Source organism: Pogoniulus pusillus, chromosome 7, assembly GCF_015220805.1.
Source record: "Pogoniulus pusillus isolate bPogPus1 chromosome 7, bPogPus1.pri, whole genome shotgun sequence".
NCBI classification, from domain to species: Eukaryota; Metazoa; Chordata; class Aves; order Piciformes; family Lybiidae; genus Pogoniulus; species Pogoniulus pusillus.
The window spans coordinates 38,733,367-38,759,829 of NC_087270.1; the positions used below are offsets into that span (position 1 = coordinate 38,733,367).

Consider the following 26,463-nt stretch of genomic DNA (forward strand, 5'->3'; position numbering starts at 1 on the left):
CCAATCACTCTCTCTGGCAAGGGAAGAACTTCCTCCTAACATCCAGAATAGACCTCCCCTGCCACAACTTGAGACTGTGTCCCCTTCTTCTCTTGCTGCATGCCTGGCAGAAGAGCCCAAGCCCACCTGGCTACAGCCTCCCTTCAGATAGCTGCAGACAGCAATGAGGTCAGCCCTGAGCCTCCTCTTCTGCAGGCTGCACACCCCCAGCTCCCTCAGCCTCTCCTCACAGGGCTGTGCTCCAGGCCCCTCACCAGCTTTGTTGCCCTTCTCTGGACACCTTCCAGTATCTCAACATCTCTCTTGAATTGAGGAGCCCAGAACTGGACACAGCACTCAAGGTGTGGCCTGACCAGTGTTGAGTCCAGGGGCAGAATAACCTCCCTTGTCCTGCTGGCCTCTCTGCATTGAATGCAGCCCAGGAGGTCATTCTTATTGGCCTCTTTATCTACTGAGAGGCCAGAAGGTCTCCATGAAGCCTCTTTTTTCCCAGACTGAACAACATCAATTCTCACAGCCTGTTCTCACACCAGAGGGGTTCCAGCCCTTGCATCATGTTCATGGCCTCCTGTGCATCTGCTCAAAAGGTCCATGGCCCTCCTGTGCTGAGGACTCCAAATCTGGAGACAGCACTGCAGCTGGGGTCTCACCAGAGCAGAGCAGAGCAGAGCACAGCAGCAGAATCTCCTCCCTTGACCTACTGGCCTCGCTGTGTTGGATGCAGCCCAGGAGGTGGTTAGTGTACATTCTTGGCTCATGCCCAACTTTTCACCCACCACTACCCCACTGAGACTTCTGGGAAGGGGCTGCAGAGATGGAAGTGTGGTGTTCAGAGAAAAGAAGAAGAATATCATGCTGTGAGTCGCAAGGTGGGCCAGCACCTGAAAGAACACACCTGTGATGCTGGATACTCACCACAGGTGAAAATAAACACAAGCAATTACTTTCAGCTTAAGTGATATTAAAGGGAGATCCCTGATAAACAAGCAAATCTCACAGAATTCATTTCTCTCCTCGCAGTAATCCTCTCTAATTAGGGATAAATGCCAGATTTGCTACTGGAACACTCAGCTGTAAAACATCCTCCGCTGCACAAATGGATAGAGGCTCAAATCTCACACAGGAGAAGAAAACAGTCAGTGTAGTTGCTCAGTCCTATTTATGTCTGGCTGTCAGTGCCTTTTAAACTCTCCAAACAAGGCTTGTCCCACTTCTGGCATTCTTTCATGGCCAGCACAAGGGAACCTGAACCTGACAGAAGCCTTTGAGACTCACTATAGAGAAATATTTAGCACAGCTGAAAAATAGCGTCAGGACAACCATCTGCAGCAAGAGGCATTTTCTGGAGCTGTTTAGTGAAGAGCCTCAAAGAGCTCTACCCAAAAAGGTGCTAGAGTTTGGAAACACACCACAGAAAGAGGGTGAGGTGGAAACTGTAAAGCCCTTTGAAGTAGTGCAGCATCCTAGGACTAGGGGACGCGGATTAAAGAGTGATTCATACAAAGCTTTTGCTCAGACACTGGGAACTTTGTGGAACACCCCAGAGGAGCGGTGGGTCCAGGGAAGTTAATCACACTGAAGGGAGCCTATGCCAGGGCACAACTGCTTAGCCAAATAATAGCTTGGCTGGGGTAATTCAGGAGCTGATTGTTTCTGTGCACAGGGCTAATCTGAGCTCTGACGGTTATTTACTTGAAGCACAATCTGGACACTTTCATTGTGGCTCAGTTGGTTCCCAAGGTTTTTGTTGGCACAGGGAAGAGGAATCTCCTCCTCTCAGTGCAGTTGGTTGGGTGAGAGATTATGCAGACTTTTTCACAGGGACTCACGCTGTTGAAAGGCCTGGAACACAAACCCTATGAGGGAGCTGGGGTTGTTTAGCCTGGAGAAGAGGCGGCTCAGGGGTGACCTCATTGCTGTCTACAGCTACCTGAAGGGACATTGTAGCCAGATGGGGGGTGGCCTTTTCTCCCAGGCAACCACCAATAGAACAAGGGGACACAGTCTCAAGTTGTGCCAGGGAAAGTATAGGCTGGATGTTAGGAGGAAGTTGTTGCCAGAGAGAGTGATTGGGATTGGAATGGGCTGCCCAGGGAGGTGGTGGAGTCATCATCCCTGGAGGTGTTGAAGAAAAGACTGGATGGGGCACTTAGTGCCATGGTCTGGTTGACTGGCTAGGGCTGGGTGCTGGGTTGGACTGGATGATCTTGGAGGTCTCTTCCAACCTGGTCTATTCTACTCCTATTCTATTCTATTCTATTCTATTCTATTCTATTCTATTCTATTCTATTCTATTCTATTCTATTCTATTCTATTCTATTCTACTCTGTTCTAATTAATTCCCTGTTCACCAGGCTCAGACTAGTCACACTGTAACCAGTTCAACAAGTTACTGCACACCAGCTGAAAGGAGGTGACTGCTGTGAGCCCAGGAGAAGTGAGAGGTGGTATTACACAAACACAGAGTCCTTTGGGTTGGAAGAGACCTCCAAGATTACTGTGTCAGATTGTTAACCCAGCACTGCCAAGTTCCATATCCCTCAGCAACACATCCCCACAGCTTTTCAATCCTTCCAGGGATGAGGACTCCACTGATGCCCTGAGCATCCCGTTCCAGGGCTTGACAACCCTTTCAGGGAGTACATTTTTCTACATATCCAACCTAAACTTCCCCTGGCAGAACTTGAGGCTGTTCCCTTTTGTACTACCAGAACAGGGACACAAATGAGAAATGGGCCAAATGCTGCATACAGGTAACCTCTTCAGCCTCCTTCCCATTGCTTCTACTGATGCTTGTTAATGCCCAGAAACCAATGTAAGATTCTGAAACTCTCTGGTGCCTGATCTGTGTGCTAGTTTGAGCCTAGCCTTCTTGGTGAGAAGAATTAGATGATAGGCTGTGAAGAGGAAACAATGGTAATGTCTACTGCACTCACAGGCTTGCTGAGATGCATAAAACCAGGAACATAAATACAGGTAACAGAGTTGCTCTTGGGCTCTGGCTGCCTGCCCTTCTCTCTCTCTCTGACCTGCTGTCTGTGTGACTAATCCCTCTGCTTCCTACCCCCCTCCCCCCCATCTGATTCTCCAGAGTCACCTTGAATGTAAGGCAAGGTCTGGCATAAGGTAAAGAGGTGGAAAGGAGGTGGAAGGGTGGTTGGGAGCCCCTCCTGGAGACTGGCTTCTGGGAGGGCTGTTGTGTTTCTATATTACTTTTTAACTTTTCTATTTCTGTCTATAGCTGTAGATATTGTAAATATCTGCTTGTGTATTGTGCTAAGCTGTAAATATAAAGCTTCATTCTTTAATTTTCACATCAGCTGAGTCTACTCTGCCCTGGTGGGGCCTCATCTTGAGTACTGTGGTCAGTTTTGGGCTCCCCAGTTTAAGAAAGACAGGGATCTGCTGGAGAAGGTCCAGCAGAGGATGATTAGGGGACAGGAGGGCATGGCTTATGAGGAGAGGCTGAGGGACCTGGGGCTCTTTAGTCTGGAAAAGAGAAGAGTTAGAGGGGACTTGATCAATGTTTATAAATATCTGAGGGCTGGCCAGGAGGCAGGGGACAGGCTCTGCTCACTGCTCCCTGGGATAGGACAAGGAGCAATGGGTGTAAGTGGCAGCAAAAGAGGTTCTGCCTCAACACAAGGGGGAACTTCTTTACTGTAAGGGTCTCAGAGCACTGGAACAGGCTCCTCAGAGAGGTTGTGGAGTCTCCTTCTCTGGAGCCTTTCAAGGTCTGTCTGGATGTGTTCCTGTGTGCTCTATGTGCTCTGTCCTGCTCTGGCAGGGGGGTTGGACTTGATGATCTCCTTGAGTCCCTTCCAACCCCTAACATCCTGTGAGCCTGTGATTTTCTTAAGCATGGGGGGGCAGGTAACACCCAAACCATCACAATATGTCAAAGGAAAACAGTTCTAACACAAGGCAATGTCCAAAACTGTATTCTGAGGTGGAAATGCCTTTCTTTGTGCTGTTGCTAATCAGATAATCCTGTGAGCTGCAGAACATCAAGGCAATCTATCCCAGGCAGCGTAGATACAAACACTATTCATTGATTACTCTTCTACAATATCTCCATCTGTACCCCCATTCAACCATCCAAATCTCTCTTCAGGCAGAAGGTCCTTGAGGTGACAGAATTATTTTTATCACATATAATTCACTCTCTGATTCATTTTCTGATGTGCAAACCCACAGATTGCTCTCAGCCACGCAGTTTTATTTAAAAGCTCTCAAACTCCCATCTTGACTCTTTCCATTGCAGCTGTGTAACAGAATCACAGAATCTCACCATGGGGGGGGTGGGAAGGGACTTCTGGGGGTCATATAGTCCAAGCCCTCTGATAAAACAGTGTCACCCAGAGCAGGTTGCCCAGGATTGTATCCAAACATGTCTCCATCTCTTCAGAAGAGAATCCACAGCCTCTCTGGGCAGAGGACTCGATGATCTGTGAGGTCTCTTCCAACCCTGATGATACTATGATACTGGTCCAGCTTTCTGTCACACTCAGAGAAAAGTTTTTCCTCATGTTCAGATGGAACCTTCCAGGTTCTAGTTTCTGTCCACTGATCCTTGTGCACTTAAAAGAGTGTGGCCCCATCCTCTTGACCCCCACCTTTCTCAATCTGCTCTCCTCCAAGCTAAACAGCCTCAGGTCTTTCAGCTTTACCTCCTTACAGAGATGCTCCACTCCCTTCACCATCTTTGTAGCCCTCAAAAGTTCCAAGGACTAGATAGGCAGCCACTAACAAGCTGCCCCCATGTTCTATTCTGAAAGAATCATAGAATCATAGAATCAAGCAGGTTGGAAGAGACCTCCAAGCTCAGCCAGTCCAACCTAGCACCCAGACCTAGACAATCAACCAGACCATGGCACTAAGTGCCTCAGCCAGGGACAGTGACTCCACCACTTCCCTGGGCAGCCCATTCCAATGCCAATCACTCTCTCTGGCAAGGGAAGAACTTCCTCCTAACATCCAGAATAGACCTCCCCTGCCACAACTTGAGACTCTGTCCACTTCTTCTGTTGCTGCTTGCCTGGCAGAAGAGTCCAACCCCACCTGGCTACAGCTTCCCTTCAGGGAGTTGCAGACAGCAATGAAGTCTGCCCTGAGCCCCCTCTTCTGCAGGCTGCACACCCCCAGCTCCCTCAGCCTCTCCTCACAGGGCTGTGCTCCAGGCCCCTCACCAGCTTCCTTGCCTTTCTCTGGTCACCTTCCAGTATCTCAGCATCTCTCTTGAATTGAGGATCCCAGAACTGACACAGTACTCAATGTGTGGCCTGACCAGTGCTGAGTAGAGGGGAAGAAAGGACACAAAGTAGTACAGCTGCAACCATCATCCACACTGCTAACTGTATAAGGCTTCAAGGCAGCTTAGAGCACAGGCAAAGTGAGCTTGCAGAGGATACAAGTGACAGAGCACTGGATCAGGCTGCCCAGAGAGGTTGTGGAGTCTTCTTCTCTGGAGACCTTCAAAACCTACCTGGATGCATTCATGTGTGAACTACCCTGGGCGATCCTGCCTTAGCAGGGGGGTTGGACTCGATGATCTCTACAGGTCCCTTCCAGCCTCTAAAGTTGTGTGATTCTGTGGTGGCCCATGTCTCAGAAAAGGCAAAAGGCAAGAAGTGAAGCTCTTACGCCTGCCTGGCCTGCTCGATGGGGTCGTAGTTGTCGAGGTAGTTGAATCGGATGGTGTCCGTAGGGTGCCTGTCTGACGAACGCCACGGCAGGAGCTTTTTCTTCTCCTTGCTTGTCCTCCTTCCTGCCACAGCAGCTTTTGTCTCTGGGCTGTTGCTTCTTACTGGTTGCACATCTATAACTACAAACTCATCTTTTGAAGGAGTCTAATAAGAGAGATTAAAAGGCAATAAAAATAGCCTATAATGAAAATGAATCTTAGAATCATAGAATCATAGAATCAACCAGGTTGGAAGAGACCTCCAAGATCATCCAGTCCAACCTATCCCCCAGCCCTAGCCAGTCAACTAGATCATGAGATTTGTTTTGCTTAACTTTGGACTGTTAAGTGTTGAGTATTAAGTGAAAATCAGTCTCTCCATACTTCATGATAGTCATTGGACAACAATAGGCACCTGGCAGTGCATGTCATCATCCATGTCCCAAAATCTGTATTAGGATGAGCTGAGCTGCTTTTGTGATGCATTTGTTTCCTTCCCAGTGTTGGCTACAAAGAGAGTCTGCAAGGCCTTGTTAAAACCAGAGGGATGAGTTTTGAATTTGAGGCTCCCAGTCCTGCAAACCAGAGAATCATAGAATCAGCCAGGTTGGAAGAGACCTCCAAGATCACCCAGTCCAACCTAGCACCCAGCCCTAGCCAGTCAACTAGACCATGGCACCAAGTGCCTCAGCCAGGCTCTTCTTGAACACCTCCAGGGACGGTGCCTCCACCACCTCCCTGGGCAGCCCATTCCAATGCCAATCACTCTCTGTGGCAAGGGAAGAACTTCCTCCTAACATCCAGCCTATACTTCCCCTGGCACAACTTGAGACTGTGTCCCCTTGTTCATTAATATTATCAGTGGGTGTCATGAGAAAGTAATGGCTACTGAGTAATGCCCCACCTCCCCAAAATGGTTCTGCCACCTATGAAGAAGTGAGAAAGAGACAACACCGAGGCTATAAAAGGCATTAATAATGGGTGGGTTTTTTTTCCTTTCCACTAGGTAAACTGACTCTGAAATGTCAGCAGGGGTGATGCTGGGTAACTCACAGTATCATCAGGGTTGGAAGAGACCTCACAGATCATCAAGTCCAACCCTTTACCACAGAGCTCAAGGCTAGACCATGGCACCAAGTGCCACGTCCAATCCTGCCAACTCATCTCTGCTTATCAGTGTGAGACGAGCTATCATATGCTATGATATGATATCATATGCTATAAGGAGAGGCTGAGGGAGCTGGGGTTGTGTAGCCTGCAGAAGAGGAGGCTCAAGGGGTGACCTCATTGCTGTCTACAACTACCTGAAGAGAGGCTGTAGCCAGGTGGGGTTGGTCTCTTCTGCCAGGCAAGCAGCAAGAGAAGAAGGGGACAGTGTCAAGTTGTGTCAGGGGAGGTCTAGGCTGGATGTTAGGAGAAAGCTGTTGGCAGAGAGAGTGATTGGCATTGGAATGGGCTGCCCAGGGAGGTGGTGGAGTCACCGTCCCTGGAGATGATCAAGAAAAGCCTGGCTGAGGCACTTAGTGCCATGATCTAGTTGACTGGCTAGGGCTGGGTGCAAGATTGGACTGGATAATCTTAGAGGTCTCTTCCAAACTGGTTGATTCTGTGATTCTTTCTCTACAGACTGGGGAAAAAGTAGAGAGGAGCAGCCTTGAGTGCTGGAAAAAATTAGAGGATTACTTCAGAATACCCTTCAGGGATAGCAGAATGAAACCTTGCTGATTGGTCCTCCTAAGCAGGGAGATTTTTACTTCCCCCTTGCCAGGGACAGGCGATGGGGAAATGGCAACACCTGAGATTAGATTCTAATTTAAAACTTAATCTTCCATTTCACTGCTGGGAGGTCACAGACAAATAAAGAGGCAAAGGAGTTAGGAACTCTGCCAGCCCAGTTTTCCCACTACCCCTGAACATCTCTAGAGATAGCAGGCAGGTACCTTTGGTCTTGAGACACGCAGCTCCTTCACCATCTCAATGTAATGCTTCTTCCAGACTCCTTGCTCAAAGGGAGTTGGAGAGAAGTTGATGTACCAGCCAAAACGCAGGCATTTCAGCATCCACAGCTGATCCAGTTCAGACAAGAACTTCCAGTACCAGCTCACCTGGGAATGACCAGTAAGTTGAAATCTTTGGAGTTTCAAGCATCCACAATTGGAGCTAGACAGTACTGTGCTGTGGATGTAATCCCTCTATGCCCTTAAACTAGTGAAAGTCTTCAACACTGTTTGTGCTCCCTTTAAACCTTGCATTAAAGAAGTTAAGACATTTGAGGACCTCAAAGAATCACAGAATCAACCTGATTGGAAGAGACCTCCAAGCTCAGCCAGTCCAACCTAGCACCCAGCCCTGGCCAACCACCTAGACCATGGCACTAAGTGCCTCAGCCAGGCTTGGCTTCAATACCTCCAGGCACAGAGACTCCACCACCTCCCTGGGCAGCCCATTCCAATGCCAATCACTCTCTCTGACAACAACTTCCTCCTAACATCCAGCCTAGACCTCCCCTGCTACAACTTCATACTCTGTCCCCTTCTTCTCTTGCTGCATGCCTGGCAGAAGAGCCCAACCCCACCTGGCTACAGCCCCCCTTCAGGGAGTTGCAGACAGCAATGAGGTCTGCCCTGAGCCTCCTCTTCTGCAGGCTGCACACCCCCAGCTCCCTCAGCCTCTCCTCACAGGGCTGTGCTCCAGGCCCCTCACCAGCTTCGTTGCCCTTCTCTGGACACATTCCAGTATCTCAACATCTCTCTTGAATTGAGGAGCCCAAAACTGGACACAGTACTCAATGTGTGGCCTGACCAGTGTTGAGTCCAGGGGCAGAATAACCTCCCTTGTCCTGCTGGCCACACTGTTCCTGATCCAAGCCAGGATGTCACACTCAGTGACTAAATATTGGTTATCTCCAGCTCAGGGTGAAATATTCCAAAAGCCACAACCAGGAGAAAAGATTTCAACTTGTTTGGAGCAGTTTCCTGCACAAACAGCATCTGCTGCCACAGCCATGCTTATAATAGCACATCTGTAAGTTCTCTGCTTCTCCTCATCCAACACTTTAGCCTGAAGCATTTTGAAGCTTCTGTTTTTCTTAAAGCATCACTTGAAGTCCTTTGCAACTAGGACAAGGCAGCATTCTTCAAGGTAATTAATGATTTTGTGCCCAGTGCAAGGTCCTTTAAGACTTGTTTGGAGGTTGGATTAGATGACCTTTAAAGGTCCTCAAAACATTCTATGATTTAGTGCCATGTTCTAATTGACTGGATGGGGCTGTGTGATATGTTGGACTGGATGATCTTGGAAGTCTCTTCCAACCTGCTTGATTCTACAATTCTATCACCTCACTCTCTACAGCTTCTTGAAAGGTGGCTGGAACAAGGTGAAAGTCAGCCTCTTCTCTCAAAGAACAAGTGATAGCACAAGAAGAAGAAAGAATAGGACAAAGAAAAAGTGATAGGACAAGAAGAAGCTTCTATTCTATTCTAATCTATACTGTTCTGTTCTATTCTATTCTATTCTATTCTATTCTATTCTATTCTATTCTATTCTATTCCTGTTTTATTCTACTGTATTCTATTCTATTCTACCAGGCCTCCTTCCTGGGAAGAGTCATCCTTGTGGAGTGGCACATTTTAAATGCCTTCCAGACGAGCAGCTAAAATTGCTTCTTCCTTTTTGTAAGTCTTTGCCAATCTGGCTTAATTTAGGCTCTCATACAAGCATCACGAAGCATTTGGCAGCAGACTGCTAAGTCAGAAGACGCCCCTGCATTATGAAGAGCAGCACTGCTGTGTCTCTGCTGAAAATCAGTGCTGTTTCCTAGTTGTTAACCAGCTCCACCTGACTTTCTTAACCCTGGGTACGTGAGTTTTCTTTACCTGTGCGCATCGACAGAGGCTCCGTGGGTCCAGGAAGGAAAAGATGTATAAGGACAGGACTCTAGGAAGCTTTGTGGTAAAATCTAGGGCCTCAGTGGGAACTCGCTCCTGTAGCTGCTTGGCACAGAACTTCTGCTGTGATGGGGTGCAGCGTTCCAACAGGTCTGCCAGGATCCTCCGCCTCTGACCATCTGTCCACTTGTCAAACTGAAAAAAGCAGTTCCAGGTTCTGAGAAACCGGAGATTCAGCTTCTCCAAATAAAGCACACGTTTCAGGCAAGGCAAAGAGCCTAAGCAGCAGCTTCTGGTGACTCACTCAAGTGCAAAGCAGGTAGGAACTGGAAGCAAATGGAGAAGCTACATTGAAAGGAACTCGTAGGCCACAAAACATATGATTTATAACCCTCAAAGGATCCAGGATGGCCACACTCATGTTCACAAGTCTCTCTGCTCCTGCGGCCAGCTGGGTGACTTGGCTTCACTCGTGAAAAGGAGGAGACTCAGGTGGATGTTTACAGGATCATAAACTCATAGAATCACCCAGGTTGGAAGAGACCTCCAAGCTCACCCAGTCCAACCTAGCACCCAGCCCTGGCCAATCAACCAGACCATGGCACTAAGTGCCTCAGCCAGGCTTTTCTTGATCATGTCAAGAAGGGCGACGAGGCTGGGGAGAGGCCTTGAGCACAGCCCTACGAGGAGAGGCTGAGGGAGCTGGGATTGGTTAGCCTGGAGAAGAGGAGGCTCAGGGCAGACCTTATTGCTGTCTACAACTACCTGAGGGGAGGTTGTGGCCAGGAGGAGGTTGCTCTCTTCTCTCAGGTGGCCAGCACCAGAACAAGAGGACACAGCCTCAGGCTGCACCAGGGGAGATTTAGGCTGGAGGTGAGGAGAAAGTTCTTCACTGAGAGAGTCATTGGGCACTGGAATGGGCTGCCCGGGGAGGTGGTGGAGTCGCCGTCCCTGGAGCTGTTCAAGGCAGGACTGGACGTGGCACTTGGTGCCATGGTCTGGCCTTGAGCTCTGTGCTAAAGGGTTGGACTTGATGATCTGTGAGGTCTTTTCCAACCCTGATGATACTGTGTGATACTGTGTGTGATACTGTGATGTCCAGGGACAGTGACTCCCTGGGCTGCCCATTTCAATGGCAAATCACTTTCTCTGTGAAAAACTTCCTCCTAACATCCAGCCTATGGCTCCCTTGGTACAATTGGATGTAAATCATGCCCCAAATTGCAGTGAGCTGATTTCTTGTCTATTCCAACACTTCTGTGGCCTCCACTACTGCAATACCCAAGTGCCTCACCACTTGTAAAGTGATTATTCTCACGGTCCCACTGCACAGGAGAGAAATCCCCACTGCAGAGAAGTAGAACAAGGAGAAACTGTGTCAGCTGACCATGTCTCACAAGGGACAATCTGCAGCATAGATCTGGCACCACAGTAACAGATTTGTCACAGCATTTCTGTGCTTATGACAGATAGCTAAAAAGGAGAATTGAAGTGGTTGTGGGAAGGAGTAAGCATTTAGGTAGCCACACAGTATGTATCACTTGGCTACATTGGCAACAAGGCTGTGCTGAGTGGAGTGGAGCAGAGCTGTGTAAAGCAGGGTGGGAGCAAGGGTTGCAGTAGCTGATGTTGAACTTGTGGTTGATAGCAGAAGATGGAAAGGGCCCTGTCAGCAGGAGTCTCCTGGGAGGAGACTGACCTCATCACCACAGTCTGGGCAATCTGTCTCCAAACTTGCAAGAGCAATCCTGTCTGCAAGGGCAGCCAGAGTCCCAGGAGGGAGGAATGTCAGAGGACTGCAAGCAGGATCATTTGGAATCCAGGCAGCAGGATGACACAGTTAAGATGGCTTTCCAAAATAGAGATTATGGAGAAATCCTGCTACATTCTGCTTCCCAGTGCAGCAGGAGCAGCCTTGACCCAAGCTCACTTTCTTTTCAAAGGGAAAACTGAACTCTTTGGGGAATTCCCCTCTTTGGGGAATGCTGCTTTTTCCTGGTTGATTCTAGGACTCTATCACAGTATCACCAAGGTTGGAAGAGACCTCACAGATCATCAAGTCCAACCCTTTACCACAGAGCTCAAGGCTAGACCATGGCACCAAGTGCCACGTCCAATCCTGCCTTGAACAGCTCCAGGGACGGCGACTCCACCACCTCCCCGGGCAGCCCATTCCAGTGTCCAATGACTCTCTCAGGGAGAACTTTCTCCTCACCTCCAGCCTAAATCTCCCCTGGCACAGCCTGAGGCTGTGTCCTCTCGTTCTGGTGCTGGCCACCTGAGAGAAGAGAGCAACCTCCTCCTGGCCACAACCTCCCCTCAGGTAGTTGCAGACAGCAATAAGGTCCCCCCTGAGCCTCCTCTTCTCCAGGCTAACCAATCCCAGCTCCCTCAGCCTCTCCTCATAGGGCTGTGCTCAAGGCCTCTCCCCAGCCTCATCGCCCTTCTCTGGACACACTCAAGCATCTCAGTGTCCCTCCTAAACTGGGGGGCCCAGAACTGAACACAGTACTCAAGGTGAGGTCTAACCAGTGCAGAGTACAGGGGCAGAATGACCTCCCTGCTCCTGCTGGCCACACCATTGCTGATGCAGGCCAGGATGCCACTGGCTCTCTTGGCCACCTGGGCACACTGCTGGCTCATGTTCAGGTGGGTATCAATCAGTACCCCCAGATCCCTCTCTGTCTGGCTGCTCTCAGCCACTCCAACCCCAGCCTGTATCTCTGCATGGGGTTGTTGTGGCCAAAGTGCAGCACCCTGCACTTGGAGCTATTGAACCCCATCCCCTTGGACTCTGCCCATCTGTCCAGGCAGTCAAGGTCCCGCTGCAGAGCCCTTCTGCCCTCCAACCCAGCCACATCTGCCCCCAGCTTGGTGTCATCTGCACACTTGCTGATGACTGACTCCATGCCCTCATCCAGATCATCTATGAAGATGTTAAAGAGGATGGGGCCCAGCACTGATCCCTGAGGGACACCACTAGTGACAGCTGCCAGCTGGATGTGGCATATGATTCTCTATGTCCCCTTCTCACTCTCAACTTGATACAAAAGGTTTTCTCTGTCACATGGTGAAGAGAGAAAGCTTCTGCTGCACTCACAACCCGTTCATGATCACAGCTCCATGCTTTTCTCATTAAAACAATACACAATCACTAATTTGCAAAGATAAATTTCTCCCCTACAGGTTCCAGAGATGAGGGGTTAACTGGATTGCTCTCTTCCACACCAAAGAGGTTAAGTGAACTAATCAAAGCAAATCTAGGTTCTCTTTCAGGGAGACAGAATATTTGCTCCCTTTTAACTCTTCACTTTCTGCCACGGAGCCTGCACATTCTGCATCCTGAGCCTGTGCTTCCCTGCAAGGGAAACTCCACTGACATCAGCACCATGCAGTCAGGGGCACGGAACACACAGCTTCTCCTCCACTGCATTCAGCAGCAGCCAAGTTAGTTCAGCAGGCATAATTTGTCTCTTTTCCAATATTAACAAGCATGTCCCCAGCCTACATGTGGCTGCCTTTCTCCACAGTTCCTCCCCTCGCATCTGATTACAGCAGCCCAACCAGTTGGACCGGATTCCCCTTTTCAAGGTGCTGCACCTTGTCTCTGGCAGCCAGGAAGGCTTTCCCCCTCCACCTCTTTTCTGTGCCTTTCCCAAAGCCCTGGTGAACAATGTCTCCCCGGGGACTGGATGACATAAGGCCATGCTGGCAATGCAGAGTGCTCAGTCGCGGCTGCTGCGATCAGTTTACAATTAATCCATGAGTGCACACACACAAATAACACAGCCTGAGACTGAAGGGAGAGCCCACGACCTCTGTGCCAAAATACAGAGGCTCTGCTGCTTTTTACCTAAAGAGGCCCCTTTCTGCTGAAGGAAACAGATTATTTTGGAGCTAGCTGCTGAGAAAAGATGTGATCCTCATCTCCAAACCTGCATGCCAACACGAGCAGATGCAGGCAACCCTGTGCTCTACATATGTAGGGCCATGGTAGAAGTGACAGAAGCTTCATCCCTGATGGTTGGAGAGGGCTCTGAGCAACCTTCTCTAGTTGAAGATGACCCTACTTACTGTGAAGGGGTTGGGCTAGATGACCTTTACAGGTCCCTTCCAACCTAAATCATTCTGTAATTCTCTATGGCTGGGTTGTTTAGTCAACAAGGCTGTTCTGCAGCATGGTTGCAAGTAGGTGATGATTCACCAAGGGAGAAGCAATTTTTCCCTTCCTCCCCAGCCATCTTCTCCCATTTCTGATGCAGGGATTTGTTGAAGACCCAGGGCCTGGGTGAGAAAAGAAGGGATGAAGCAGGGGCACCTGATATCCATAAAATACACTGGTCCACCCAACCTAATCTTCAACATCTCTGCTGCCAAAGCTGCTCCTTGACAGCAATTTGCAGTTTTGGTTTGTTTTCACCACTGTACTTAAACAACTAATCTTGAAAGTGTGTAAGACTCCTGGAAAGGTAGCTGAGGAAAGCAAGCCCAGTGACAGGAAGCACCTCCGAGCAGGAGCCGTTAGTCCTGCATGTTAATACCTGGCATGGGGTCAGCTCCTGGGTAAAAAGATGTCTATAGATGGGGGACTGTGGTGAGTAGGGAATAGGGTTCAGCTGTCCAAATAGTGCTCTGCATTGTGAGGCATCCTGCACAGTCTAGAGCTGCCACTCCAAGAGTGACAGTTGTCTGCAAGTCCTGCATCATATCTAACGTGATAGGAGAGGTAGATAATGAGACCAAGATGTAAATAATGCATATGTCCCCACTATTGGCCTTCAAAGCAAGGTGGCTGGATCCAAAATGTGTATTTGGCATCAGTCCTGGCTCAGGCTTATGTCCAAAGTATGTCTGAACAGAGTGATGCAGAGGAACATGGACAAGCCAGAGAAGTGGTCCTGTGCATGAACATGATGAGGTTCATCAGAGCCAAATGTAAGATCCTGCACCTGCATCTGGGCAACCCTCACTATTAGTCCAGGCTAGCAGATGAAAGGATGGAGAGCAGCCCTGTGGAGAATGATTTAGGGGTACTAGTGGATGAAAAGCTGGACACATGCCAAGAATATGTGTTTGCAGCTCAGAAGGACAGCTGTATCCTGGGCTGCATTAAAGCAGCATGGTCAGCAAGTCGAGGGAGGAGATTGTGCCCTTCTGCTCTACTCTGGTGAGACCTCACCTGCAGGGCTATGTCCAGCTTTGGAGTTCTCAGCACAAAAAGGACATGGATCTTTTTAAGCAGGTCCAGGGCAGGCCACAGGGAGGTGGTGGAGTCACCATCCCTGGAGGTGTTCAAGAGAAGCCTGGATGAGGCACTTAGTGCCATGGTCTAGTTGACTGGATAGGGCTGGGTGATAAGTTAGACTGGCTGAGCTTGGAGGTCTCTTCCAACCTGGTTGATTCTATGATTCTATGGTAAGGGCTGGAAATCCTCTATTATGAGGACAGACTGAGAGAGTTGGGGGTTGTTCAGCATTGAGAAGAGAAGGGAGAGCTTATTGTGGCCTTTCAGTATTTAAAAGGGCCTGTTGTGACAGGACAAGGGGTGATGTTTTTAAACTGAAAGAGGAGAGATTAGCTAGAAGGAAGAAAAGTGTTTATGCTGAAGGTGGTGAGAGACTGCCCCAGACTGCCTAGAGAGGTGGTAGATTCCCCATATCTGGAACCATTCCAGGTCATGTTGGACAGGACTCTGAGCAGTCTGATCTAGTTGAAGATGTCCCTGCTCTCTGGGGAGGGGGAATGTGTGAACTAAATGACCTTTTAAAATCCATTCCATCCCAAAGCATTCTATGATTGTGTGATTCTGAGTGCTACTGGCCCAGGCCAAAATTGTGCCAGGGAGCATGCTACCAATTTCATAGCGTGGATGAACAAGTTCCAGGAACTGGGAACACTCAGATGTGCTGCTTAAATTACTAGCAGAAGATGTAGCCCACAGGGTGAGCTGAATCACTGTCTGAGCTCTCTCAACTTGTTTACATCTCAATTTGCTATGACAGAAGCTGAGACGCTCTGATCACCTGGAGAGACTGAGGCTTAGGTGTCTTAATCTACAAGTTCAACCCCAGCTTCATTGTAATCTTATTAACCTGGGTGTCAGCATGATAGCACTGAGCATTGAGGTACAGCAAAATGCTTTTGTATGTTTTTAATTAATGGGATGAATTGTTGGCTTGCAGAACACAGTGGAAAGGGAGGTTGAGAGGCAGCACATGAAGGCTTCTGCCCTGGGTGTGATGAAGAGTAAAAGCAACTGGATTAAGCCAGAATAAAACTAACAGAGTGGTCTTAACCCTTTCACAGTATAACCATCAAAAGTGAAAGACAGTAGCACAATTTCTGTCTTTTATCAGTACCTGAGTAGCCTCTAGCAGGATCAAAGACTGCAAATATTCATCCTTGGGAAATGCCCTGTAAGACAGAGAGTCTGCTGCCACCACACACTCACTGCTCTGTACTTTGCAGAGCTGAATACAGTCTGAGACAGCCAAAAAAGTTTGTTCTGTTGCCTGCTGGAAAGGAGCTCTGCAGAGAAGGACCTGGTGCTCCTGGTGGACCAGTTCTCCATGAGCCAGCAACGTACCCTTGTGGCCAAGAAGGCCAAAGATCTTCAGGGATGCTTTCATAAGAGTGTGGTCAGCAAGACAGCAAGCTGAAAGAGGTTCTCCCCCTCTACTCTGCCCTAGTGAGGCCAGATCTGGGCTGCCCAGTTCAAGACAGACAAGGAACTACTGAAGAGCTTCCAGCAGAGTCTATAAAGATGCTGAAGGTACTGGAGAATCTCTGTGATGAAGAAAGGCTGAGAGACCTGAAGACCTGTTTAGCATGGAGAAGAGAAGACTGAAGTCCCTTCAGATCAGCTAGTCTGTTGTTTCTTAACCTATCTTTACTGGCCCACAACAGCCTGGGAGACACCAAAGATCTTCTGCAGCACAGCTGGAAAAAAAGGAACTAAATGAAAATGCACATGCATAGGTCCTGAGTGCAGGCAGATAAAATCAGGGGCAAATCAAATAAGCTAATCTTTATTTGGCTGCAAAGGAAAACCACTGCAGCAGTATCACACAAGGCAAGCTGTGCTGCTGTCCCAGGAGGTTGGATGGTCCTTCAGTGTGAAAAGGCTGAGAAACACTCAACTACTTCATGTCCTGCAGCAAGGCAGAATCCACTCTGACATTTCTGACAAGAGTTTGTCTAACCTGTTCTCAAAAGACTCTGGTGACAGAGATTCCATCCCAAAAGCACAGGCAGTGAATTATCTCTAGCATTGCATTTTGCTGCTGTCTAAATTGTGCCTATCCAACGTGAACAGAGATCAGATCACTTCCTTTCACCTTCACACATCTGTTGGGTGCTATTGGGAAGGGGTTATTCTGTCTTTTTTCCTTGTATCCTGCAGTAAAAAAATGTGTTTTCATGTTTTCTGGACCTTAGACTGTTCTCACATGTGACCTGTTGGCTTGGACAGATTCACTCTGATATGGGTCAAGGACTGCCTGGAGGACCAGGCCCAGAGAGTGGTGGTGAATGGTGCCACATCCAGTTGGCAGCTGTCACTAGTGGTGTGCCCCAGGGATCAGTGCTGGGCACAGTCCTGTTCAGTATCTTTAGGGATGATCTGGAGCAGGGGATTGAGTCCAGCATCAGTAAGTTTGCAGATGACACCAAGCTAGGAGCAGGTGTTGATCTGTTGGAAGGTAGGAGAGCCCTGCAGAGGGACCTGGCCAGGCTGGATGGGTGGGCAGAGGCCAGTGGGATGAGATTTAACAAGGTTCTGCACTTTGGCCACAACAATCCCAAGCAGCACTAGAGGCTGGGGCCAGAGTGGCTGAGAGCAGCCAGGAAGAGAGGGATCTGGAGGTACTGGTAGATAGGAGCTGAAGATGAGGCAGCAGTGTGCCCAGGTGGGCAGCAGAGCCAATGGCATATTGGCCTGGCTCAGGAGCAGTGTGGCCAGTAGGACAAGGGAGGTTGTTTTGCCCCTGTACTCAGCACTGGAGAGTGATGATTTTAAACTAAAAAAAAAGGAGATTCAGACTAGAGAGAAGGAAGAATTTTTTTATGCTGAAGATGGTGAGACCCTGGCCCAGGTTGCCCAAGGAGGTGGTAGACACCACATTCCTGGAACCATTCCACATCAAGTTGAATGGGGCTCTGAGCAACCTTCTCTACCTGAAGATGTCCCAGCTCACTGTGTGTGTGTGGGGGGGGGGTGTTTGAGCTTAATGACCTTTAAGGGTTCCTTCCCACCCAAAACATTCTACAATCCTACAGTCATCTGCAGATGAGTACTTTCCATTCCATCATCCAGACGTTACTGAGAATGCTTAGGACAGATTTCAGGCTTCCAGTTTCAGAAGAAAGCATTTACAACTCCCTTGTTCCCCCCCCTTCAGCAGTTTCATCTGGTTCATACTTCCCAAGAGCACTTTCTGAAGGTCATGTGAAGCATGTGTAAGATGTGCTGCCCAGAGCACCGTGATCCCTTGACAAAGTTTCTCTCAAACTCCAGTGCTTCAGGCTTTGCATACCACACATTCTGATGCCACAGCTTTGGAGGGAGTTAAGAGCAGCTTTTGTGCTTCACTGGTATGATGGATGGCAGAAGTTCAGGGGGAGTTAGCTCTGAAGGAGCAGAATGAGAGCAACTGATTGAGTGTCATATGAAAGGTCAGAAATTTAACCTCTCAGAGGATGACTCAGCACTTTGGTGTGTGTTTGCAGGAAGGTTATGCCCAGATTCTGGCTCTTTCAGTGAGGGTTCCAATGAAAACATCTTTGTCCTTTTGCTGGTACATCCCATGGGCATTTTTAAACATCCAGCAGTTTCCAAGAGACAGATCTGAAGTCTGTCAGTTACTGTCATGCTAAAAGATGGTTTTTTGAACAATAATCATTCAATTAGTTTGTTTCCTTGGTAGCCATGGCATTCCTCATTATCAAAATGCAGTTATGTCAACCCAACCCCAGGAGTGGGATGCGCATTTGCTATAAAGACAGGAGGTTGCAGTGTGTCAGGAGTTGGTCTCTTCTCCCAAGTAGCAAGCAACAGAACAAGAAGAAACAACCTCATATTTCACCAGGAAAGGTTTAGCTTGGACATGAGGAACAATTTCTTCACCAAAAGGGTTGTTAAGGCCTGAAATAGGCTACCTCAGCTCTGGAGGAGTTTGAAAGCTGTGTAGATGTGTTGCTGAGGGACATGGTTTAGTGGTGGACTTGGCAGTGCTGGGTTAATGGCTGGGACTTGATGATCTTAAAGATCTCTTCCAACCAAAATGATTCCTCAATTCAAGAGAGATGTTGAGATGCTGGAACATGTCCAGAGAAGGGCGGCAAGGCTGGTGAGGGGCCTGGAACACAAACTCTATGAGGAGAGGCTGAGGGAGCTGGGGGTGTGCAGCCTGCAGAAGAGGAGGCTCAGGGCTGACCTCATTGCTGTCTACAACTACCTGAAGGGACATTGTAGCCAGGTGGGGGGTGGCCTCTTCTCCCAGGCAAGCAGCAATAGAACAAGGGGACACAGCCTCAAGTTGTGCCAGGGGAAGTATAGGCTGGATGTTAGGAGGAAGTTGTTGTCAGAGAGAGTGATTGGCATTGGAATGGGCTGTCCAGGGAGGTGGTGGAGGCACTGTCCCTGGAGGTGTTGAAGTAAAGACTGGATGAGGCACTTAGTGCCATAGTCTGGTTGACTGGATAGGGCTGGGTGCTAGGTTGGACTGGATGATCTTGGAGGTCTCTTCCAACCTGGTTGATTCTATGATTCCATGATTCTTTCCAAGCAGTCAGCTATGACTCCCTTCATAGGCTATGGAAAGAAATAGGCATCTTTAGGGAATTGATCTTTCATCCTACATTATGTGAGATGAATTTACCCTCTGCAAGTGCCTCTTCCTCTCCGTTGGACTCTGCAAAGAGCCTGTGATGACCAAACCAACTGGACTTCACTTCAAGAAGAGACTGGATGAGGCACTTAGTGCCATGGTCTGGTTGACTGGATAGGGCTGGGTGCTAGGTTGGACTGGATGATCTTGGAGGTCTCTTCCAACCTGGTTGATTCTATGATTCTATGACTTAAATATGATGTGTTAGACCTACACACCCAGCTAGAGGAACTCCACACTGAACACCTAACTTGCATCATTGGTGCTTGGGGCAGACAAATCCTATCTTGTACTTTTCTGTGCCTTATATTTTCATTTTCAGAACAGGGAGACAGCACTTTCCTGTCTTATGCTGGAGCAGTGAAGATAACAACAGTATGAAATTGTGAAGGTGCTCAATGATTAGAGTTTTGTGAGCCATATGTGTGCACTTGGTAGATAACATCTCCTTTATTACAAGTTTCAAAGACCTGCTAGCAGGCAAGGGCAATACCTAAACATCCAATATCTGCTTTGAAGACTTCACAGATTTTTCCTAGGGTTTCTTATCCCATTTCAAAGCATTCTAATGATGGAATATGATTTCCCAAGTTTAAAGCTTAGAGAATGTGGGCACTGAAGAAGTTTTCACCTTTGTGTTCCTTGAAAGCAGCAGTAGCAGCTCACTGTCACACAAGGAAAATTAACCTCTGCTTCAAACTATGGTGGGTTTTACATTCCCAGCACTCTCTTGATCACTTTAGACACTCAGCTGCATTTAAATATATAAAGTAAAGAAAATAGTTTACCCATTTCCCAAGCAAGACTCTTCTTTCTTCAAACACCTGTAAAACACACAAACAGGAATAAAATGGAATATTTAAAGGGCTTCCAATATATCCTAAGAAAAACACAGCTTGAAAAACAACCTACAAAAACAAACACTCACTGAATAAAAGAGTCTGGGGAAAACCTGTGGAGAATTTAATCAGAACTCCCTGCTAGGGTCAACTAAAGCAGGTTGCCCAGGGCCACATTCAGAATTAATCACATCCCATTTGATTTTTTTCCATATAGAAGTCTGAAGAGGTCAAAGTCTGCTCTTTTAAAGTCCAGAATCATCATCCTGATATTTGTCTTGCTCTTTCTTCTTGATAGCCTGAAATCCATCATCTCCTGGTCACTGCTGCCAATATTGTCTCTGACCTTCACATCCCCAGTGAGTCCCTGCTTTTTCATAAGCATGAGGACCAGCAGAGCATCTTTCATTGTTGGTTCCTTGATGACCTATGTCAAGAAATTATTATCAGTGCACTCCAGAAACCTCCTGCATTCCATGCACTCTGCTGTTGCTCTCCCAATAGATATGAGTTCCCTGTCAGAACCAGTATCTGGCCTTCCAGTATCTGAAAAGGGGCTACAAAAAAGCTGGGGAGGGACTTTTGAGGCTGTCAGGGAGTGACAGGACTTGGGGGAATGGAGCAAAGCTGGAGGTGGGGAGCTTGAGATTGGAGGTGAGGAGGAAGTTGTTGAGCAGGAGAGTGGTGAGAGGCTGGACTGGGTTGCCCAGGGAGGTGGTTGAGGCCCCATGGCTGGAGGTGTTTGAGGCCAGGCTGTGTGAGGCTGTGTGCAGCCTGCTCTAGGGTAGGGTGTCCCTGGCCATGGCAGGGGGTTGGAACTGGCTGCTCCTTGTGGTCCCTTCCAACCCTGACTGATTCTCTGATTCTATGACCAAGGCCTATGTACATGAGACTTCTTCCAGTTGTGTGAGGAAGGCCTCATCTACTTCTTCCTGACTTTCTTCAACTCTACAGGCTGGTTTCAATGGAAAATTCCTTTCAGTGAAGAAGACTTCAGAAAGTTCAAAGCTATTTGTGCTCAACTGTAAAGGATAGCTCTGCAGACTGGCTGCAATGTGCTACCTCTCATCTCCAGCTCCCTCATCTGCAGCTTCTGCACACATGATGTGCCAACAGAGTGCTCTGGTCTCTTGTGACACATTGATGAGTAGAGCTTCACATGCTTTGGTGAGACCAGAAGTTGAGCTTCCCACCTCTTTATTTTAGGAATTTCAGTACTCATGAGTTGGAGGCATTGGGTGCCTGAAATCTCCTAGGATGGATACAACAGGGGTAGCTGTAGAATCATGGAATTGTTTTGCTTGCAACAGACCTTTAAGATTATCGAGTCCAACCACTAACCCAACCCTCAAGTCACCTCTAAACCATGTCCCTCATCACCACATCTCTGTGGCTTTTAAGTCTCTCCAGGGATGGGGACTTCACCACTGCCCTGGACAGCCTATTTGAGGGCTTCCCTTTGGGGTAGGAATTGTTCCTGCTGTCCAGCCTAAACCTTTCCTGGCACAACTTCAGACCATTCATTTGTGTCCTCTCATTTGTTACATGGGAGAAAAGACTGACCCCCACCTGGCTTCACCCTCCTTTCAGGCAATTGCAGAGAGAGAGAGAAGGTCTTCTCTGAGCTAAACAACCCTGTAACACACAGCCCTGGTGATGGCTTCAATCTTAATGCAGAAAGACTGTTAGGACTAAGATAGTGTGATGGTTTGGGTGTAACTCACCCCCCCACACTCAAGAAAATCACCCAGACTAGACTCAGTCGATCTGGAAATTGAAGAATGGAGCTATATTTACAGCTTAGCACAATATACAAGCAGACAGTTACAATATACACAGAAACAGACAAGTTAAAAAGTAATACAGAAACACAACAGCCCTCCCAGAAACCTGAGTCCCCAGGAGGGGCTCTCAACCACCCTTCCACCTTCCTCCCACTCCTCTACCTTACCCCAGACTTATGTTTAAGGTTATGTTAGGAAGCAGAAGGATTAGCCACACAGACAGCAGGTTAGGTCAGAGAGAAGTGCAGCCCCAAAGACAGAGAGCACACAACTGCATTATCTATGTTTATGTTCTTATTCTCACACATCTCAGCAAGCCTATGAGTGCAGTAGACAGTATCACAGTATCACCAAGGTTGGAAGAGACCTCACAGATCATCAAGTCCAACCCTTTACCACAGAGCTCAAGGCCAGACCATGGCACCAAGTGCCACGTCCAATCCTGCCTTGAACAGCTCCAGGGACGGCGACTCCACCACCTCCCCGGGCAGCCCATTCCAGTGTCCAATGACTCTCTCAGTGAAGAACTTTCTCCTCACCTCCAGCCTAAATCTCCCCTGGCACAGCCTGAGGCTGTGTCCTCTCGTTCTGGTGCTGGCCACCTGAGAGAAGAGAGCAACCTCCTCCTGGCCACAACCTCCCCTCAGGTAGTTGTAGACAGCAATAAGGTCACCCCTGAGCCTCCTCTTCTCCAGGCTAACCAATCCCAGCTCCCTCAGCCTCTCCTCGTAGGGCTGTGCTCAAGGCCTCTCCCCAGCCTCGTTGCCCTTCTCTGGACACGCTCAAGCATCTCAATGTCCCTCCTAAACTGGGGGGCCCAGAACTGAACACAGTACTCAAGGTGAGGTCTAACCAGTGCAGAGTACAGGGGCAGAATGACCTCCCTGCTCCTGCTGGCCACACCATTCCTGATGCAGGCCAGGATGCCACTGGCTCTCTTGGCCACCTGGGCACACTGCTGGCTCATGTTCAGCACCCCCAGATCCCTCTCTGTCTGGCTGCTCTCAGCCACTCTGACCCCAGCCTGTATCTCTGCATGGGGCTGTTGTGGCCAAAGTGCAGCACCCTGCACTTGGAGCTACTGAACGCCATTGTTTCCTTTTCACAGCCTAGCATCTAATTCTTCTCACCAAAACATTCTATCCAGCTTCAAACTAGCAGAGATAGTAAGGCCAGCCTTTGTTCCCTGGCCACTTTATGGTGACAACTAACAGAATACAAATGTATCAAAATACAGGAGCAGAGCATTTATGATGCTGACCTTTACCCCTAGGGAGCTAGACTTGAAAGCGTTAGCAGGTGGCTTCCCACTACCACAAACCTGCTTCTGTACTCAAGACTGTGACCTGGGAAGGGAGGAAAGGCTGTTGATATTTTTTTCCAGCAGACAGATCAAAGAGAAAAAAAACCCCAGCTTATAACTGCACATAAACCCAACTATTAACCACAACTAGGAAAACACTCTTGATCATTATAAACTCCAAACATCTTATTGCTGTGACAGCCTGCAAAGAAGGTTCCTGCAGAGAAAGACATTATCAGTGCTGATGTCTGGTAAAGCAGATGACAGCCTTAGCTCTGCCTTTCTCAGCAGGAGCATCTCTTGCAAGGGGTGGAAAGTGACATTTCTTTTCCCTGTGTGTTGACAGTTATTATTTGCTTTATTTGCATGTGGGAAACTTGGTGAGGTTAAAAAACTAAAGCCTAACAAGCTGAACTTGGGAAAGGATTTGCCATGAGCAAGTGATGAATAGTCATAGATCTGAGCTTGGGGTTGGATAATTCAAGGGAAGCAGGAAGATGTTTGTATAACTGAAAGCAATGTTCATGGCCTTTGATCAAAGACAGACACATACTTGCTCTCAGCATTCTTGGAGATACATCTGAGCCAACACTGTCAGAAGGTTCTGCCTACTCCAGGCACTTGGAAGCATTAATTAGCAACAGAATGGCTCAAAATTGGTGTAATCATCCACTGCCATAATCAAGCCCACGTTTATGGTCCCCTCCTCCAAGGTCTTGGATTTATACCTATAGTGTGGCTAAACTGGCTGGCCAGGATGCAGCCTGAGGGCTAGGTTGCTCCTGAGGATCTGCCATCTCACATCCATGTCTTCAGGTGGTTTTAAGTAAGCTGAAGTTCAAGGCTGTCTGGCAAATCCCTCCACCCTTTGCTGCAAATGCACTTCCACCTCACAGCTCAGTTACTGCCCAGCAAAAGACAAATTATCTCCTGACTTCCAGACCTTCTCTTAAAGGCAGCAGAGCCCTGCACTCAGCAGGACTGACACGGACATCTGCCCAGCTCTCACAGAATCATACAATCATAGAATGGTTTGGGTGGGAAGGGTCCTTTAAAGGGCATCTAGTCTAAGTCCCCCACAGTGATCAGGGGTGTTTTCTATTACAACAGGTTGCTCAGAGTCCTGTCTGGCCTGACCTGGAATTGTCCCAGAGATGGGGCATCTACCACCTCTCTGGGCAACCTGAACCAACGTCTCACCACCCACAGCATAAAAAAATTGTCTTCCTTCTATCCAGTCTGAATCGCCTCTCTTTTAGCTTAAAACCATCACCCCTTGTCATGTCACAACAGGCCCTGCTAAAAAGTCTTTCCTCTTTCTTCTGATACTCAGTGATCAATTTGGTTCCCTTCCAACCCCTGACATCCTGTAACAGGCCTGTTTAAGTACTGAAATTTGAAGCTACAGTAAGGTCTCCCAGGAGATATCTCTTCTCCAGGCTAAACAACCCCAACTCTCTCAGCCTGTCCTCACAGCAGAGAGATTCCAGTCCTCACATCATTTTTGTGGCTTCCTCTGGACTTACTCCTGCATTGCTGAGGACCCCAGAGCCTGACACAACACTGCAAGTGGGGCTCTCTCCAAGGTCAGGCAGAGTGGTAGGATCAGCTCCCTTGTCCTGCTGACCATGAGGATGAGAAGGCTGACTGCTCTCCTACCTTTACTTTGGCCTTCACTGTAGTCAGACCCAGGATTCCACCCTTTAGCTCAGCAAGAGCTCAAGGACAGGGTTCAGAGGATGAACTCAGAGTGTCTTGAGTGGCATACAGTGACAGGACAAGGGGCAACAGGCACAAACTGAAACTCAGGAGGTTCCATCTGAAGTTGAGGAAGATCTTTCCTGTGAAGGTGTCATACTCTGGACCAGGCTGCCCAGAGAGGCTGTGGAATCTCCTTCCCTGGAGATATTCCAAACCCACCTGCATTTGATTCTAGGCAACCTACTGTGGGTGTCCCTGCTTTAGCAGGGAGGTTGGACTAGATGATCTTCAGAGGTCCCTTCCAACTCCCACCATGCCTTTCTCTCTTCATGCTTTCTCTTCCAAGACCAGAGTGCAGGAATGAAGAGAGTTATGACTGTGAAAATGCCATCTTCTCACTCACTAGCTCCCTACATCTATATAGCTGGATGACCTCCTGATTTCAACTGTCAGCAACAGTGATCTACAAAAAGGAGTTTCAAATAGGTCAGTGCTTTAAAACTTGGACCAAAACCAAGCAAACTTATTTTATCATGAATTTTATGACTGAAGCAGAGGTCTGGGAGCTTGTGGCATGTTCTTTTTTTCCACCTGGAACATCGCTGCTGGTGTGACCAGCAGAAGTAGGGAGGTGATTATGCCCTGGTAAAGGGTTGGACTTGATGATCTGTGAGGTCTCTTCCAACCTTGGTGATACTGTGATACTGTGATACTCGGCACTTGTGAGACCACAGCTCAAGTACTGTGTCCAGTTTTGGTCACCACAGTATAGGAGGGACATGGAGGTGCTGGAGCAGGTGCAGAGAAGGGCAATGAGGCTGAGAAGAGGCCTGGAAAGCATTACCTATGAAGAGTGGCTGAGAAAGCTGGGCTTGTTTAGTCTGGAGAAGAGGAGGCTGAGAAGGGACCTTATTGCTCTCTACAACTACCTAAAAGGAGGTTGTGGTGAGGCTGGAGCTGGTCTCTTCTCCCACATTCCACAAGGAGTGGAAGAAAGGACAGCTGGAATGGGGGGAATAGAAGGAAGCTGCTCAAGCAGCTAGAGATCTGGTTAGGAAAGACAATGTAGAGTTTGAATTGAATCTAGCCAGGGAAGTCAAAGGGAACACAAAAAAATTCTACAGGTATATTAATGGTAAAAAGAAGCCCAGGGAAGGTGTGGGCCCCCTCAGAAAGGAAACAGGTGAAATGGTCACAAGTGACATGGAAAAGGCTGAGGTTCTCAATGACTTCTTTACCTCAGTCTTCACTGCAGAGGCCTCCAGCCACGCTCCTGGAGCTATGGAAGATAATGGCAGGGGCTGGAAAGAAGTGGATCAGGCTGTCCTGGGAGGTGGTGGAGTCACCATCACTGGAGGTGTTTAAAAGGAGAGTGGATG

At 48.4% G+C, this 26,463-nt stretch overlaps 1 protein-coding gene across 5 annotated transcripts in view; it reads right to left on the reverse strand.

Moving 5' to 3' along the window:
- The window catches only part of FBXO16 (F-box protein 16), a 56,958-nt gene that overhangs the window by 19,140 nt on the left and 11,355 nt on the right, over positions 1-26,463 (reverse strand). For 4 of the 5 annotated variants that reach the window (XM_064146656.1, XM_064146655.1, XM_064146657.1 and 1 more), the window contains exons 3-6: positions 20,246-20,281; positions 9,559-9,765; positions 7,624-7,788; positions 5,644-5,849 (exon numbers count right to left, since the gene is read on the reverse strand). In XM_064146656.1, the coding sequence (XP_064002726.1) occupies positions 5,644-5,849; positions 7,624-7,788; positions 9,559-9,765; positions 20,246-20,281 (614 nt within the window). The remainder of the gene's footprint in view (positions 1-5,643; positions 5,850-7,623; positions 7,789-9,558; positions 9,766-20,245; positions 20,282-26,463) is intronic. The other variant, XM_064146658.1, reaches the window with a different exon arrangement.